Below are 19,620 nucleotides of genomic sequence, written 5' to 3' on the forward strand. Positions count from 1 at the left end.
CTTATAATATTGTACTACGTTGCAAGCCCCTGGAGCAAATTTTTGATTAGTGCTTTTGTGAACAAGAAACAATTGACAAGTGGCTCTATCCCATCTCCCCCCTTTCCCGGCGTCGCGATATAACCTTGAATGGTTGAAAACGACGTTAAACACCAAATAAAGAAAGAATATAAAGTTTTAATGAAATGACACAGGAATGAACTTTTTAGTTGGGGTACAAAAATGGGTGCAATAATGTTTTTGCTCAGTTTATATATCCTGGAATACCTTTACCTGCTTTGCTGTAAATGTTGAATCTGACAGTTTTGTTTTTGTTTTGTCACAGCAGTGCCTTGAACAGTGAACAGTCAGGGATTGTCAGGGGTCGTGAACAGTCAGGGATCATCAACACCCTAAAAAGTGAACAGTCAGGGGTCGGGGCTTCTCGTAACAGCATGGAGGAAGGAGACGCAGGCGTTGTGTCAGACGTCAAGATAGAGATTGATGTGGCTGAAGACATGCCGCAGTGTTGTTACAGGACTGAACAACTTCAATACGGTAAGCTTGCTTCTATTGACTTACGTGAGTAATCAGTCAGTCTTTGTAATGAGCAGTATCAGTTTGTCCATCCGTCCGTCTGTCAGCAAAGATCTAAACGTTGAGGTTACATATTTCAAATGTTTTTGCAGCTAGAGCTTTGAAATGTTTTGGGTTTGAAGGTTTCTAAACTGCAAGTCTGGCATCAGATTTCAAGGTCACAGTGTGTCACGTTCATGTCATTAAAATTTACTTTTAGGTTTTCTCAGATGTTTAAACTAAGAGCTTTGTAACTTTACTGGCTTCTAGGGTTGGATGACCACCTCCCATCGTGATACAGGTCTGGTTAAAATCAAATGCTGAGGTCATAGTGAGGTCGTGCTTGCCCCATAAAATGAAAAATTATCAATTTCTTGGATAAGATAACAAGGAAAAAAATGTTCACCAGAATAAACAGCAACACGAACAACTTCACAGTGGGCCGGTTTTGACATGTTCTCTTCTTCAGCACATAAAATACATAAAACTGAAGGGATGACATAGGTAGACATGTACTCTTCTTCAGCACATAAAATTAAATACATAAAACTGAAGGGATGACATAGGTAGACATGTTCTCTTCCTCAGCACATAAAATACATAAAACAGAAGGGATGACAGAGAGAGACATGTACTCTTCTTCAGCACATAAAACACATAAAACAGAAGGGATGACAGAGATAGACATGATGTACTCTTCCTCAGCACATAAAATACATAAAACAGAAGGGATGACAGAGATAGACATGATGTTCTCTTCTTCAGCACATAAAATACATAAAACAGAAGGGATGACAGAGATCGATAGACATGTACTCCTTCTTCGGCACATAAAATACATAAAACAGAAGGGATGACAGAGATCGAGAGACATGTACTCCTTCTTCAGCACATAAAACACATAAAACAGAAGGGATGACAGAGAGAGACATGTACTCTTCTTCAGCAAATAAAATACATAAAACAGAAGGGATGACAGAGAGAGACATGTACTCTTCTTCAGCAAATAAAATACATAAAACAGAAGGGATGACAGAGAGAGACATGTACTCTTCTTCAGCACATAAAATACATAAAACAGAAGGGATGACAGAGATAGACATGATGTTCTCTTCTTCAGCACATAAAACACATAAAACAGAAGGGATGACAGAGATAGACATGATGTTCTCTTCTTCAGCACATAAAATACATAAAACAGAAGGGATGACAGAGAGAGACATGTACTTTTCTTCAGCACATAAAATACATAAAACAGAAGGGATGACAGAGAGAGACATGTACTCTTCTTCAGCACATAAAACACATAAAACAGAAGGGATGACAAAGAGAGACATGTACTCCTTCTTCGGCACATAAAATACATAAAACAGAAGGGATGACAGAGATCGAGAGACATGTACTCCTTCTTCAGCACATAAAACACATTAAAACAGAAGGGATGACAGAGAGAGACATGTACTCTTCTTCAGCAAATAAAATACATAAAACAGAAGGGATGACAGAGAGAGACATGTACTCTTCTTCAGCACATAAAACACAAAAAACAGAAGGGATGACAGAGAGAGACATGTACTCTTCTTCAGCACATAAAACACATAAAACAGAAGGGATGACAGAGAGAGACATGTACTCTTCTTCAGCACATAAAATACATAAAACAGAAGGGATGACAGAGAAAGAAAGAGATTGAAGAAAAGAAGAGGACGGACAGTGTTTGATGTTCAACTTGAACATTTATTGGTACTGATTGTCATAAAGTGGTTTGCATGTGAAATAAATGTACGTGTTCTGCCCTATTGCACTGTCTCTACCCTTTTCACACCAAACACTTCAAAAACAGAATTTGGGAGGATGCAGGCTTATTATTTCCTCAACCAAAAAAATAACATACATGTACTTCTTCACTTCAAACACATCAATACAAATCAACTTTTCGACACACAGTTCACACAACCTCTCAATGCATGTAAATACACAACAGTTCACTCAATGCATGTAAATACATATTATAAAATTACTTTCTCAAATATAGATTAACGCACAAAAGAAGGCACCGACAGACACTCACGAGTTCGAATCACGGCTCACTGCATGTCGCCAGTTCACTTCCTTGTATCGCTGAATCCTCGTAGAATAATGAATTCCCAAAACTCTCATTGTAGGTGCCAACACACACCTTCCACCGTAGGTGCCAACACACACCTTTCACCGTAGGTGCCAACACACACCTTTCACCGTAGGTGCCAACACACCCCTTTCACGTTTCTCCCCGAGAAACCCTTCCGCCATTAGCGTAAGCAACCGTCGTCAGCCACGACCGGTAACGATGAAGACTCCCCTCGTCTAGTCATCTGCGCCGATGTAGTCTAGTCCTTTGCTCGCCACCATCGTCTCGCGCTTCTCCCGTGTAAGGATCCTCCCTAGTACACGCCATGGAAATCCCTCATGGAAACTCCTTGAGAGACCCATCTCTTGAAAGAGTACTTGTTCCCAGAACAAGTCTGACACGCGCCGACAACCTTCCCGGTTGAAAATCTCAAACGCTGTGACGTTATTTACCCCAGACCAGCTACATGTCTCAAACACAGCTCATCTCAAGCTAAAGCCAGTTTTGCGTGGAATACACAAAACACGAGAATAACGCTCTCCAGTCTCTACGCCTCGCCTGTACAACATTTAGGGAGGTTAAAAACACGACGTGGTTTCACCTCACAAATATGCTACTCACATCTTTGTGACACTGATTGCCATCCTCTGTTCTGATTTTCTTCATTTGAATTTTAACCTGATAACCCAACAGACTGGATTTGCCTTATGCATTGATAACTCAACAGACTGATGACCTAACAGGCTGAATTAACTTCATAACGCAACAGACTACTCAGAATTTACCCTTATAACCCAACTGAAAGGATTTTCCTGACAACCTACCAGACCTAATCCAACAGACTGAATTAAATTGATGATCCACCAGACTGAATTAAATTGATGATCCACCAGACTGAATTAAATTGATGACACAACAGACTGTACATACTTGATATCCTAACAGATGTTAACCAGGGAGTGTGAATAATAGTGTGGCGGGAGAGCCATGTTTGAAAAAGTTAGCATTAGATGAAATAAATATTGAAGGTTCGGGACAGTCATGGCATACAGAGTTCCCTCTGTCATGCTATCGCTGGCCCCAGATTTTAAAAGAAGTGTAATTAGTATCGAAACCAAAGCTAGACGATGCAAGAGAGGTAATCAAACTTTCGGTTTTTGTTTTGGTCGGCCATTTTGGACGGTATCGATGCGGTCTAGCAGTAAAGATTCATAAACATTGGGAAAATGTGTTTGTTAACATGATAAATGGTAGAAATGTGGATGAAAGTGTTTAAAATATGTTTTCAAGCCATTGAAAGGTAGTTGTCAGGCAACGCGAAAGTCATAGTGACTCGTCGTTGTGGCAATAACGTTAACCGCTAGTCGTTCAGTGATCTTACTTGGGGAGACAGCATCCGTAAAAGGGATGAGAGACAAGGTTTCTTTGATGAAGATAGTGTTGTAGGTTGCTTCAATATGGCGAACAGCTATTAAAAGAGCTAGCGCTTGTTGTGATCAGCAAGTGTAAAGATAAAGGAAAAAGGACGGACTATATTGTCCGCGTTATGTTTTGAAACTGAGTAGTGCGGTTAATGTTCTTTTTCGGTCAGCCAATATGCCTTTGGTTCGGTGTGTTTGTTTACGTTGCCATGCAGATTGGACAGTGTAAAATGAAGTTCCTACACGCATTAGGACAGGCTCTAGGTCAGAATAGAACAAGTCGCATAAGGCGAAAATACAACATTTAGTCAAGTAGCTGTCGAACTCACAGAATGAAACTGAACGCTCCCGCAGTGGGGCACTGCGGTTATGAAATTAAAGGCCCCTCCTGTTTTTGGAACCGCAGGAGCTTTCTAGTTTGCTGTTAGGTAGATTTTTGGTTCCTCTTTCCTGTCATGCTCTTTTTCTTCATGAATTCTTTTCTTTTTTCTGCCTTCTTGCTCATTCACCTGTATTTTTTCCAAAAAATCTCTTCTCTTGCCGCTTGTTTCGCGATTCATGTATAGTTTAATTTGTTAGTGTTCTGATGTAAGCCCAGCAGTAGATAGGTTAAGCCTATTTTAACATACTGGAAACTGGTAATCTTCCAGTAGGTATTAATTTAGTTTTACTAAAGCCTGCTGGGACACAAGTAATGGGTTAGTGCATTTGTAAACAGGAATCGCTTGACAAGTGGCCCCCTTCATCCCCCCCTTCCTCGTCCTGATATGGCTCTACGTAGTCGGCTGGACGTTAAGCAACAAATAAACAAACAAACAAACAAACAAACTGAACGCAATGCCATTTTTCAGCAAGACCGTATACTCGTAGCATCGTCAGTCCACCGCTCATGGCAAAGGCAGTGAAATTGACAAGAAGAGCGGGGTAGTAGTTGCGCTAAGAAGGATAGCACGCTTTTCTGTACCTCTCTTTGTTTTAACTTTCTGAGCGTGTTTTTAATCCAAACATATCATATCTATATGTTTTTGGAATCAGGAACCGACAAGGAATAAGATGAAAAGTGTTTTTAAATTGATTTCGACAATTTAATTTTGATAATAATTTTTATATATTTAATTTTCAGAGCTTGTTTTTAATCCAAATATAACATATTTATATGTTTTTGGAATCAGAAAATGATAGAGAATAAGATGAACGTAAATTTGGATCGTTTTATAAAAAAATTTTTTTTTTTTACAATTTTCAGATTTTTAATGACCAAAGTCATTAATTAATTTTTAAGCCACCAAGCTGAAATGCAATACCGAAGTCCGGGCTTCGTCGAAGATTACTTGACCAAAATTTCAACCAATTTGGTTGAAAAATGAGGGCGTGACAGTGCCGCCTCAACTTTCACGAAAAGCCGGATATGACGTCATCAAAGACATTTATCAAAAAAATGAAAAAAACGTTCGGGGATTTCATACCCAGGAACTCTCATGTCAAATTTCATAAAGATCGGTCCAGTAGTTTAGTCTGAATCGCTCTACACACACACACACACACACACACACACACACACACGCACATACACCACGACCCTCGTCTCGATTCCCCCCTCTACGTTAAAACATTTAATCAAAACTTGACTAAATGTAATAAGGACATAGACTGAGGGCGCTAGGTTAGGGATTAGAATAGGGAGAGAGAAGAGGAAAGGTAGACTAGATCAAGATTTAGATTAGGGACAAGAAGAGGAGACTTCTTTCAACAGGATAGCACAGGGAAAAACGTAGAGTAAATGAACTTGGAGAATCGTACCACTTTGTCAAAAAGTCAGGACAGCGTAGGAGTAATTCAGTTTTAAAGGATAACCACGCATGCTACTGGCCTGTTTACCTCAAATACCAGTAAAGGTTCAAAAGATACATAGGCGAGAATTCGTAGATAGTCAGAAATAAACAACCAGACTGTTAGAACGTCAGCCTCAGGTGACGTTTGATTGAACGGTCCTAAAATAGCTAGCTAGGTGGGGAAATTAAACCTGGTGACCTGCGCACACTCAGATAAGCTCCTTTTGGTGTCCCGTCTGTTTTGCGTATGGTACTTCTAAAAGGGGGAAACTTGATTTTGGCATTAGGGACAAAACACTTTGGCGAAGAATAGGAGGATTCGTCCGTCCGGTTCTTATCGAAGTTAAAATAGCAAATTCTGATGTCTTAGACCATCCTTAAATTTATCCCAATCGGGAAGAACCGTTTTTCCATCTAGAGATCCAATAAAGTAAATAGGTTGAGGGAATTTCATAGTTAGTCAGTCAGGTGACAAAAGATCCTGTAGTGGGTAAAAATGTATCTAGCTCGATATGCAGAGTCTCACTTTAGAATAGGATTTATTCGAGGGATGAGAGATGAGGTGGCTTCATTGTTTTTTGTAACACTCTCGCTCTTTGATGTTAGCCTTATAAAGGCGACCCGGGATTTTTAACTGACTTTGTATGTGTATTAATTTATAATATTGCGTAAATTATGCTTGTTGTGTTATTCTATTAACATCGAACGCAGAAGAAGAAGAAGAAGTGTTATTCTATTTGTATACTTTCAAGAAGAATAAGTCTAATAAACTATTTTATAGAAAAGTAATCCCATGAAATTGGCTCCATTATTCGTCTGAATGGTTTTCATCATCACGTAGGTCGTCATTTCTTCTCGCAATCTTGGCCTTTTTAGGAAGATAAACTAACCCGGTAATTTTAGGTGAGAGAGGATAAATTAGGCGACAGACAGATTAGAGGTGCATGCACTAGGAGACAGAACACAACGCGAGGCAAAACTAGACATGGAAACGAGTAAATTGTAAGTGCACGCATGAGACAATAGATCTGTAGAGCTAAACAAAAGACGTTGTTTGTATCTACAACTCTCATGGTTTTCCGCCGGGTCAACAGATTTACAATCTTCATAATAGGAAAACTCCTACAATAGTTAAACCTTCAGCGGATCACACTTTGGACTACACAGTCTGGATGATGTGGGTCGAGTTTGACCCATATGTTCTAAGGAAGAATTCAACGTAAAAAGTATATTGATTGTACACGGCCACCACGATCCAAAAAGGGAAAACCTTTAACCACCCCTTTGGAGAGTATAGGTTCACGACCCACAACATCCGGACTGAGTAATTCAAGTCCTGTGTACACTACATTGGGGTGTGCACGTTAAAGATCCCACGATTGACAAATGGTGTTTGAGGATTACATAAAGTCTCAATCAAAAAATAATATTGTTTTAAAGATACAAGACAGGCTATGTGACGGGCGCAGTGGCGTGGTGGTAAGACATTGGCCTCCTAATCGGGAGGTCGTGAGTTCGAATCCCGGTCGCTACCGCCTGATTGTTTAAGAGTGGAGATTTTTCCGATCTCCCAGGTGAACTAATGTGCAGACCAGCTAGTGACTTAACTCCTATTGTGTGTACACGCAAGCACAAGACCAAGTGCACATGGAAAAGATCCTGTAATCCATGCCAGAGTTCGGTGGGTTATAAAAACATGAAAATACCCAGCATACCTCCCCCGAAATTGGCAAATACTGCCCGAATGGGGGGTCAAAACAGTCATACACGTAAAAATCCATTCGTGCTAAAACATGAGTCCAAGCCCATGAACAAACAAGAAGAAGAAGAAGAAGACAGACTTTGTGTCGTCCATCACCCAGTAAGCACAGTGAATGTTAAACACAAATAAGTGGAATGCGCTTTTTCTGAGCTTTTCTGAAGTAATTGTGTTCACTTGTTAAAAATTTACACACACACACACACACACACACGCACGCACGCACGCATGCATGCACGCACGCACGCTTGCATGCACACACATGCACACACACACACACGCATGACACACACACACACACACACACACACACACACACACACACACACACACACACAATATGACACACACACACACACACAAGTTCTCAAACACACACACACACACAAACATTCACACACACACACACACTTCTACCTGCAGATAAGTAATGTCAAACTGTTACACGACACTGGAGATTGCCACAAGTTCTCAAACGCCGTATAGTTGTGTTCTTTTATTCTACGTCGCCCGTTTGACAGGACTAGAAAGTTCACCTGCATTCTCGCCCAAGCATAAATATTGTATTTACAAAATATAATATCGGTACTTTCCCACAAAGTACAAATAAGTCAACTACATGCAACACACAAAACTGAACCAAAGCTCTGCAACGGTAGCGTTCCTAACACAAACGCATTGCAAAGTTTATATCAAATGATCATGGATTATGTTCAGCACCTTGATGTAAGAGTTTTGCTTTTTTTCCAGTGCCTTTCATGGAGGTTGTGGTCACAGACAACACAGCTACCATGCCTACAGTGCAGACATTGGAAGGACAAGCTGCAGTCAACACTCACAGGGATATCTGGCTGAAACAAGAGATACTGACACCAGTAACACAGACTGCAGTCAACTCTGGCAGTGATACCTGGCTGAAACAAGAGATACAGACACTAGAAACACTGACTGCAGTCAACTCTGGCAGTGATACCTGGGTGAAACAAGAGATACAGACACTAGAAACACAGACTGCAATCAGCACTCACAGTGATACCTGGCTGAAACAAGAGACACAGACACCAGAAACACAGACTGCAGTCAGCCCTCACAGTGATACCTGGCTGAAACAAGAGACACAGACACCAGAAACACAGACTGCAATCAGCACTCACAGTGATACCTGGCTGAAACAAGAGACACAGACACCAAACACACAGACTGCAGTCAGCACTCACATTGATACCTGGCTGAAACAAGAGACACAGACACCAGAAACACAGACTGCAATCAGCACTCACAGTGATACCTGGCTGAAACAAGAGATACAGACACTAGAAACACAGACTGCAGTCAGCACTCGCATTGATACCTGGCTGAAACAAGAGATACAGACACCAGCAACACAGACTGCAGTCAGCACTCACAGTGATACCTGGCTGAAACAAGAGATACAGACACCAGAAACACAGACTGCAGTCAGCATGTTAACCCATACAGGAGAGAGAAAACATGTGTGTACAGAGTGTGATGCAAAGTTCACAGTGTCTTGTAATTTGAAGCGACACATGTTAACCCATACAGGAGAGAAAAAACATGCATGTACAGAGTGTGATGCTAGGTTCACACAGTCTGGTCATTTGAAGCGACACATGTTAACCCATACAGGAGAGAAAAACCATGCATGTACAGAGTGTGATGCTAAGTTCACACGGTTTAGTAAATTGAAGCATCACATGGTGAGACATACAGGGGAGAAAAAACATGCATGTACAGAGTGTGATGCTAAGTTTACAGTGTCTTGTAATTTGAAGCGACACATGTTAACCCATACAGGAGAGAAAAAACATGCTTGTACAGAGTGTGATGCTAGGTTCACACAGTCTGGTACTTTGAAGCGACACATGTTAACACATACAGGAGAGAAAAAACATGCATGTACAGAGTGTGATGCTAAGTTTTCACAGTCTAATCAATTGAAGCGACACATGTTAACCCATACAGGAGAGAAAAAACATTCTTGTACCGAGTGTGATGCTAGGTTCACACAGTCTGGTACTTTGAAGGGACACATGTTGAAACATACAGGGGAGAGAAAACATGCTTGTACAGAGTGTGATGCTAAGTTTTCAGTGTCTGGTTCTTTGAAGCGACACATGTTGAGACATACAGGAGAGAAAAGACATGCATGTACAGTGTGTGATGCTAAGTTCTTTCAGTTTAGTGAATTGAAGCAACACATGGTGAGACATACAGGGAAGAAAAAATATGCATGTACAGAGTGTGATGCTAAGTTTACAGTGTCTTGTTCTTTGAAGCGACACATGTTGAGACATACAGGAGAAAAAAGACATGCTTGTACAGTGTGTGATGCTAAGTTCACACAGTCTGGTAATTTGAAGCAACACATGGTGAGACATATAGGGGAGAAAAAACATGCTTGTACAGAGTGTGATGCTAAGTTCATACAGTTTGGTGATTTGAAGCAATCAATCAATCAATATCAATCAATATGAAGCTTATATAGCGCGTATTCCGTGGAGTTGTCAAAACAGGACTAACAAAGAAACTAACATCTAGAGACGGACACGAACCCTATCACACACTAGCAAACTCTGATAAACATACAACAAACAACTGTAACAACAATGTACACATCAATAGCTAGGTCCAAACAAAATAATATTAAGCACAAAGAAAACACCTCTCACAGAGCACAGCACAAGAATGTCTTTTGGGGCACAACACATCACGTCGAACATGAACGTCGCAGCCAGCTACTGAGTCTTCAACCTACTTTTGAACGCGTCAAGAGAGGGGCTCTGGCGAAGCTCAAGCAGCAGGGAGTTCCAGACGGAGGGGCCCGCGGAGGGAAATGCACGCTGACCAGCAGATGCGAGTTTCGAGCGAGGGATGTGAAGGCGGAGTGGGTCAGCAGCAGAACGAAGGGGACGGTCGGAGGGCTGGGTGTACAGGTCCAGGGAGGATTGAAGGTACTCGGGAGCAGAGTCGTTGAGACACTTGTAGACCAGAGTGGACAGTTTGTAGGAGATTCGGGTGTTGACAGGGAGCCAATGCAAGGAGCGAAGTAGGGGGGTGATGTGGTCTCGTTTCGTCTTCCTCAACGTCAGCCTGGCAGCAGCGTTCTGGACTCGTAAGCCATGAATGGATGAGGCGGGGAGGCCAGCCAGAACCCGGGAGTTGCAGTAGTCCAGACGACTGAAGATGAGGGAGACAACCAGCTTGACACAGGCATCGTGGGTGAGGTAGCGACGGATGGAGGCGATGCGTCGTATGTGGAAAAAGCAGGTCTTGATGATGAAGGAGATGTGTTTCTGCATGGAGAGAGTGGAGTCGAGAAAGACGCCAAGGCTCTCGACAGCAGGGGAGAATGGAACAGTCGCGTCATCCAGCTGGAGGTTGGTCACAGTGAGGGAAACAATCTTTTGTCGTGTTCCAACGAGAAGGGCCTCCGTCTTCTCACTGTTCAGCTTCAACTTGTTCTCAGTCATCCAGTTCTTGATGTCAGTGAAACAACTGGAGATGGATCCCAGGAGATGGTCAACGTCCTCCGGCTTGGCGCTGTTCTGGAGCTGCGTGTCATCGGCAAAGGAGTTGTAGTTCAAGCCGTGGCGTTCGATGACCAGGGAGAGGGGTTGGGTGTACAGGGTGAAAAGGACAGGGCCGAGGACAGACCCTTGTGGGACCCCGAAGCAACACATGGTGAGACATACAGGGGAGAAAAAACATGCTGGTGCAGAGTGTGATGCAAAGTTCACAGTGTCTTGTAATTTGAAGCGACACATGTTAACCCATACAGAAGCGAAAAAATATGCATGTACAGAGTGTGATGCTAAGTTTACAGTGTCTTGTTCTTTGAAGCGACACATGTTGAGACATACAGGAGAGACAAGAAGTGCATGTACAGAGTGTGAGTGTTGCTTCACACAGACTGATACATCAAAAAAGCACATGTTGAAAAATACAGCAGAAGATACAAAGTGCATGTACAGAGTGTGAACTGTGATGATAGGATTTCAAGGTACGGTGATATGAGGAGACACATGTTGGCACATACATACAGGAGAAGAAAACAAGTCGCGTAAGCACCCCCCACGGGTTAGGGGGAGTCACATATTGGTTGGGACGAGAAAGAATTTACCTGATGCTCCCCAGCATGTCGTAAGAGGCGACTAACGGATTCTGTTTCTCCTTTTACCCTTGTTAAGTGTTTCTTGTATAGAATTTATAGTCAATTTTTGTAAAGATTTTAGTCAAGCAGTATGTAAGAAATGATAAGTCCTTTGTACTGGAAACTTGCATTCTCCCAGTAAGGTAATATATTGTACAGTGAAACCCGGCTATATTGAAGTGGCACGGGACCCGGGAAGACCTTCAATATAGCCGGAACTTTAATATAGGCAATTCTCGGTTATACTGAATTTCCCTCCTTGTTCCTTCAAAAATTCAATATAACCGAACTTTTTTCACTATACCATCTTATTTCCGTGTCCACACATTGCGTTTGATGTGAGATATATTCCCATTAATCTTTCACCTGTTGACTGTTGTTGTTCGAGCCTCCTTGCTTTTTTCTGCACACACACACACAGACACACACTCACACACACGCACGCCCCCCCCCCCCCCCCCCCGGTCCCTTACACACACAAACACACAGAGCCATTCACAGTATCAGACCGACGCCAAATGAAGCATTTGTCACACAAAAATAAACAGACAAACAAACAAACGAACAAGCAAAGTCCCTAAGATGTGTAGGTCCGATACGCAGTGCTAAAAAAGGAGGGGGAGGGAGGGAGGAGGATGTACACAAGTTACCAGCGCTGTTTACATCAATCATACGACTCAGTGATGAACAGCGGGGGTAACTTGTGTAACCTGCTCTTCTTCCAACCCCCCCCCCCCCCCACTTTGCACACATCACAATACACAACAGATCAATCATACGACACAGCGATGAGCAGCAGGGGTAGCTTGTTTAACCTCCTCATCTTACTCCCTCCCACAAACTCTGCACACATCACACAACACAACACATCGATCCTACAACACAGTAAAGAGCAGTGGGGGTAACTTAAGAAACCTCCTCCCCCCCCCCCCCCCCCCCCCACTCACACAGTCTGCACACATCAGACAGCACAACACACTAATCATACGACACAGTATTGAACAGCGGGGGTAACTTGTGTAACCTGCTTTTCTTCCACCACCCCCCCCCCCCCCCCTCACTCTGCACACATCACAATACACAACAGATTAATCATACGACACAGTGATGAGCAGCTGGGGTAGCTTGTTTAACCTCCTCTTCATCCACACCCCCCCCCCCCTCCCACCCTGCTCAAATCAAACATACGACACATCAATCATACGAGTCATACGACACAGTAATGAGCAGCAGGGATAGGGTCTCTTCTTACTCCCTCCCCCTCCCCCAAACTCGCAGTGCTGTAAAAGAAAGGGGGGGTTTCCTGCGCTGTTCACATCAATCATACGATTTATTTATAAACAGCGGGAGTAACTTGTGTACCTCCTATTCCCCCCTAACCCCCCCCCCCCCCCCCCCCATTCCATCCGCACTCTGCACACATCACACAACACAACACAACCATCACACGACACAGTGATGAACAGTGCGGGTAACTTGTGAACCTCCTTTCCTCCTACCCCCCCCCCCCCCTCCCTTCACTCTGCACACAACACAACATAACACATCACATCAATCATATGACACAGTGTTCAACTGTGGGGGTAACTTCAATCAATCAATCAATCAATGAGTCTTATATCGCGCATATTCCGTGGGTACAGTTCTAGGCGCTCTGCAGTGATGCCGTGTGAGATGAAATTTTATACGGCCAGTAGATTGCAGCCATTTCGGCGCATATTTACCTTTCACGGCCTATTATTCCAAGTCACACGGGTATAGGTAGACAATTATTAACTGTGCCTAAGCAATTTTGCCAGGAAAGACCCTTTTGTCAATCGTGGGATCTTTAACGTGCACACCCAATGTAGTGTACACGGGGGGAGGTTCGGACACCGAATAGAGTCTGCACACAAAGTTGACTCTGTGAAATAAATTTCCGCCGAACCTGGGATCGAACTCACGCTGACAGCGGCCAACTGAATACAAATCCAGCGCGCTACCAACTGAGCTATATCCCCGCCCCGAGCCTTGTGTGCCTTCTCTTCTCCCCCCCCCCCCCCCCCCACAACTCTGCACACATCACACAACACAACACACATCAATCATACGACACAGTCCGTCGCGATATAACCTTCATGGTTGAAAACGACGTTAAACACCAAATAAAGAAATACGACACAGTGATCAGCTGTGAGGATACATTAAGTACCTCCTTTTTTTCCCCTCCCATTCTGCACACATCACAACAAACAAATCATACGACACAGTAAGGAACAGTTGGGGTATCTTAAGTACCTCCTCTTCTCCCCCCCCCCCCTCCCCACTCTGCACACATCACAATACACAACAGATCAATCATAGTTTACGACACAGTGATGAGCATCAGGGGTAGCTTGTTTAACCTCCTCTTCTTCCCCCCCGCCCCTCCCCCAACTTTGCACACATCACACAACAACACATCGATCATACAACACAGTAAAGAGAAGCGGGAGTAACTTTTGAACCTTCTCTCCCCCCCCCCCCCCTCCTCACTACTCTGCACACATCACACAACACGACACATTAATCATACGACACAGTGATGACTCTCTTCGGTGTCCGAACACCCCCGTGTGCACACATGCGCACGAAAAAGATCCCAAGTTCACAGCAAAAGTCTCAGGGCTTGGAAAACACAAAGACACGCATGCATCATCTCTCGTCTCTGATTATCATGATAGTATTTCGATACTTTGACGAGACAAACCCAATCTTCAGCATATTACCAATACCTGTCCCAATATCGACCAGTTGGCCTAAGAGGACGTTAAAACCTAACAGTCAGTCTGTCAGTGATGAACAGTGGGGGTAACTTGTTCAGCCTCCCCTTCCTCTAACTGATTGCGCTGACAGAGGCGTGTCATATCATTCGGCGCCCGCGCAATCATTGTTCTTAAAAATAAAAAATTCAACAAATCTTCGGAGAAAATATTTAATATAGCCAGGTAAAAACGTCCCGTGGGCTGAATTTTTGTTTCAATATAGCCGGGATTTCAATATAGCCGACTTCAATGTAGCCAACATTTTTTAACAAAGAAAAAGAAGAGCTTCAGCCGGGACCTGAAAAATTCTTCAATATAGCCGGGATTTCAATATAGCCCACTTCAATATAGCCGGGTTTCACTGTACTACGTTGCAAGCCCCTGGAGCAAATTTTTGATTAGTGCTTTTGTGAACAAGAAACAATTGACAAGTGGCTCTATCCCCTCTCCCCCCTTTCCCCGTCGCGATATAACCTTCGTGGTTGAATACGACGTTAAACACCAAATAAAGAAAGAAAGTAGTATCGGCTAGCCACCTAAATATGAATTTTTGTCGTCACATAGTTCAAAGAAGAGAAATCCAATGTTCAATCGATCCATTTTCATTTGGTTGCGTATGGCTTGTTTTTTGCTTGTGTGTGTGTGTGTGTGTGTGTGTGTGTGTGTGTGGTGTGTGTGTGTGTGTGTGTGTGTGTGTGTGTGTGTGTGTGTGTGTGTGTGTGTGTGTGTGTGTGTGTGACTGTGTTTTTTTTCTTGTTGCTTTGTTGTTGATTAGTGTTGTCACTGTTCAGTGTCAAACCACCTACATGTGAGGCAATCTGTGGATTTAAAAATGATTTGTGTAAAAGCGTAAAAATCAAACCACTTTACCAACACACAATGACATTTGTATTTTTTGCATAGTTGTATATATATATATATATTTGTAATATTGTGTGTGTGTGTGTGTGTGTGTGTGTGCGTATGTGTGTTTGTGTGTGTGTGTGTGTGTGTGTGTGTGTGTGCGTGTTTGTGTGTGTGTGTGTATGTGTGCGTATGTGTGTTTGTGTGTGTGGGTGTTTGTGTGTGTGTTTGTGTGTGTGTATGTTTGTGTGTGTGTGTGTGTTAGTGAATTCAACTTACACTCACGATTGCCACTCACCAAGCACTCAGTCCATATGTACCCTCTGTCACCAGGTCACATCAAGCATAAAAACATACAGCCAATGCTGTGGTCTCAACACTCTTTTATTCTTTAACGTTATAACTCACTAGAACACTCGCCGGTATGTTATAAAGACGCTAAGTCTAGCTATAGTTTAATGTGGCGTCTTTAGTGAATTTCTTGTCTCAACGTTTGATGGTATTTTGGGAACATGAGTCACCCTGTATAGTGGCAGTCAACATGAGTCACCCTGTATAGTGGCTGTCAACATGAGTCACCCTGTATAGTGGCAGTCAACATGGGTCACCCTGTATAGTGGCTGTCAACATGGGTCACCCTGTATAGTGGCTGTCAACATGAGTCACCCTGTATAGTGGCAGTCAACATGGGTCACCCTGTATATAGTGGCTGTCAACATGGGTCACCCTGTATAGTGGCAGTCAACATGGGTCCCCCTGTATAGTGGCAGTCAACATGGGTCCCCCTGTATAGTGGCAGTCAACATGGGTCACCCTGTGGTGGCAGTCAACATGGGTCACCCTGTATAGTGGCTATCAACATGGGTCACCCTGTATAGTGGCTGTCAACATGAGTCACCCTGTATAGTGGCTGTCAACATGGGTCACCCTGTATAGTGGCAGTCAACATGGGTCACCGTGTATAGTGGCAGTCAACATGAGTCACCCTGTATAGTGGCTGTCAACATGAGTCACCCTGTATAGTGGCTGTCAACATGAGTCACCCTGTATAGTGGCTGTCAACATGAGTCACCCTGTATAGTGGCTGTCAACATGAGTCACCATGTATAGTGGCTGTCAACATGCATGAGTCACCCTGTATATTGGCTGTCAACATGGGTCACCCTGTATAGTGGCAGTCAACATGAGTCGCCCTGTATAGTGGCTGTCAACAGTGGCTGTCAACATGGGTCACCCTGTATAGTGGCAGTCAACATGGGTCACCCTGTATATAGTGGCTGTCAACATGGGTCACCCAGTATAGTGGCTGTCAACATGAGTCACGTACCCAGTATAGTGGCTGTCAACATGAGTCACCTTGTATAGTGGCTGTTAACATGGGTCACCCTGTATAGTGGCTGTCAACATGAGTCACCCTGTATAGTGGCTGTCAACATGGGTCACCCTGTATAGTGGCTGTCAACATGAGTCACGTACCCAGTATAGTGGCTGTCAACATGAGTCACCCTGTATAGTGGCTGTCAGCATGAATCACCCTGTATAGTGGCTGTCAACATGCATGAGTCACCCTGTATAGTGGCTGTCAGCATGAATCACCCTGTATAGTGGCTGTCAACATGGTGAGTCACCCTGTATAGTGGCTGTCAACATGCATGAGTCACCCTGTATAGTGGCTGTCAACATGAGTCACCCTGTATAGTGGCTGTCAACATGAGTCACCCTGTATAGTGGCAGTCAACATGAATCACCCTATAGTGGCTGTCAACAGTGGCTGTCAACATGGGTCACCCTGTATAGTGGCTGTCAACATGAGTCATCCTGTATAGTGGCTGTCAACATGGGTCACCCTGTATAGTGGCTGTCAACATGAGTCACCCTGTATAGTGGCTGTCAACATGAGTCACCCTGTATAGTGGCTGTCAACATGAGTCACCCTGTATAGTGGCTGTCAACATGTATGAGTCACCCTGTATAAAGGAAGTCAGCGTAGGTCACCCTTTGTGTGCACCTTGTGTCACATAGTCACATAGTTATGTGGTGCTTACTTGGCTATGGCCACTTCTCAATTGCAATGCGATGCATATTAGATGGAAAAATGTTTATGCAACATCTGCGTCTTTGTATCTATTTTGTGTGCAAGGTTTTTTTTGGTCTTATTGCTGTTTAACTGTAATATGTTATATGAATTGTTGCACATGTGATTACTATAGCCAGATAACTATTGGTGGAGAATGTTTAGGATTGCCTTGTTATGTATCAAATATTCTCAAGATGTTTTGCATCTTATAAAAATATACACTGACAATAATATGTTATTCGTTGTAGCGTATGTGTAATCAGAGAGTGTGTGTGTATGTGTTTTTGTCTGTCTGTCTGTTTCTGTGTTTGTGGCAACAGTGAAAACTCTGTCCAGAAATGATTTGCACCAAACCGGAAAAGAAACACTTCACTATTTACTTCACACAGACTGAAAGTAACAACATGCACTTGAAGTAGACACCCTTCAACCTACCATTTGGGTGAAGTACGCAGTCAAATCAGTATACGGGAAGTAACCCAGTGTACATTCTGGGTCGAGCTATTTAGGTAGTTACTTCCCTTGGATATTTCGCTGCTGTCACCCCCAAGTGTTCTCAAACACTGGCCTTAGTTAACTAGTAACTTGACCTGCTACTACCGTACGTGCAATATCTTTATAGATCCGCCAATCATCCATGTTGAACAAAAATTAAAATAAACAAGACAGGTAAGTTTTTGAAACGTTTGTTATTTGACAAAACAATACGTTACGTTCACAGATATTTCGACCCAGCGGTCTTTTAAGTGCACAGACAAACACAATTAATATTAATCAAACAGAAAAAATACTTAGCTCGCAAAAAGTGCAGCTGCTTGGGGAGAAGACACAAGCTGGGTCGAAATATCTGTGAACGTAACTTATTGTTTTGTCAAATAACAACCGTTTGACTGAACAACTTAGTTTTCTTGTTTTTTAATTCTGAATTTTGGAACGTTGGCAGTCTCTTTGTTTTTAGATGTTTTGCATGTTGAATAAGTTATCAGACATGCTTTTGGTGAGGTGATTAACCAAAGAAGTGATTGATTACGAAAGTAATCCAAAACACCCCCTTGTTCGTTTGTTGGGCTAGTGTCTCACGTGGTAGTTTTGTCTGAAGGCCGAACTAAATGATGTTACACGAGTCCTGATGTGTTATTGTCAGTGAAGACAGATGGCACAGTACTTGATTCTAATTAAAAAAAATCTGTGTTGTGCGGGATATGGACTTTTACGTGTGTTCAAAATGTGTACCTGTGACAGAAGGATACATGTTGTTGCGGTGTCAGACAGGGGCATGGTGACTACATTGTTGACGGTGAGAGTTAATTTGGCAATCTCAATATCCATGCATACAGATATATGCATCATTGCAAGAACGAGTGTGAACTTAATATTAGCATTGCTTACAAAGGTAGAAATTGTTGGTTCCCGGATCAGGGTGAGATTAAAGCCATGTTATACCTTAATAAAAAGTTGGCCTTTGGGACTTCGGGTCAATTATCATATCATAACTATCAAATTATATATAGTGCCTGTAGGCCAGATGAGCCTTGTGCCTTCTATGCGATGTTATTTGTACTTTTTTTTGTTAGTTTATTTTTGTGTAATAATTTCCAAGCTTTGTCAATTTCATAATTTTACCTTTTGGTTATAATTTTATTTCTGTCACGTCCCTGAACCTTACAACGTTTCTTTGGTTTAGGAGACACCACAACATTTCCTGAGACCAGCTACCTGTCCTTGTTCACAGACGCTGACCGGTATTGTTTACAGCCACTGACGCAGCTGACATACTCCAGGCGCCTGTGCACAGCGAAAGGTACTGAACTCTTGGCCACACTGAGTAAAAGTTGACGGAGAATACAGTCCCCTATTTCTCAGCTCCAATGGCGATCGAACTACCATTAAATGTAAGTTTTGAAAACATGCGGCTTTTCGTAGGACGTCAGCCTGGCTTCTACCAAAATGAACTCAAGGCTGAATGCTTCCCCGGCAAATTCAACAAATAAGGGTAATGTTGAACTTGAGCGTAGTCAGTTCAAAGATCATAATCCATGTGGGTTTGGGGGAAGAATTTAGGTAGGGGC

General features: G+C 42.9%; 1 protein-coding gene across 1 annotated transcript; it reads left to right on the top strand.

The window, feature by feature from the left end:
- Positions 1–331: 331 nt before the first annotated feature.
- LOC138976740 (gastrula zinc finger protein XlCGF57.1-like) lies at positions 332–12,105 on the top strand. Its single transcript, XM_070349626.1, has 2 exons — positions 332–537; positions 8,428–12,105. Exons 1-2 carry the CDS (start codon positions 435–437, stop codon positions 10,170–10,172), a joined length of 1,848 nt encoding a protein of 615 aa, XP_070205727.1. The 5' UTR covers positions 332–434; the 3' UTR covers positions 10,173–12,105.
- Positions 12,106–19,620: the final 7,515 nt, after the last annotated feature.

Source organism: Littorina saxatilis, linkage group LG9 (assembly GCF_037325665.1).
Source record: "Littorina saxatilis isolate snail1 linkage group LG9, US_GU_Lsax_2.0, whole genome shotgun sequence".
Classification (NCBI taxonomy): Eukaryota; Metazoa; Mollusca; class Gastropoda; order Littorinimorpha; family Littorinidae; genus Littorina; species Littorina saxatilis.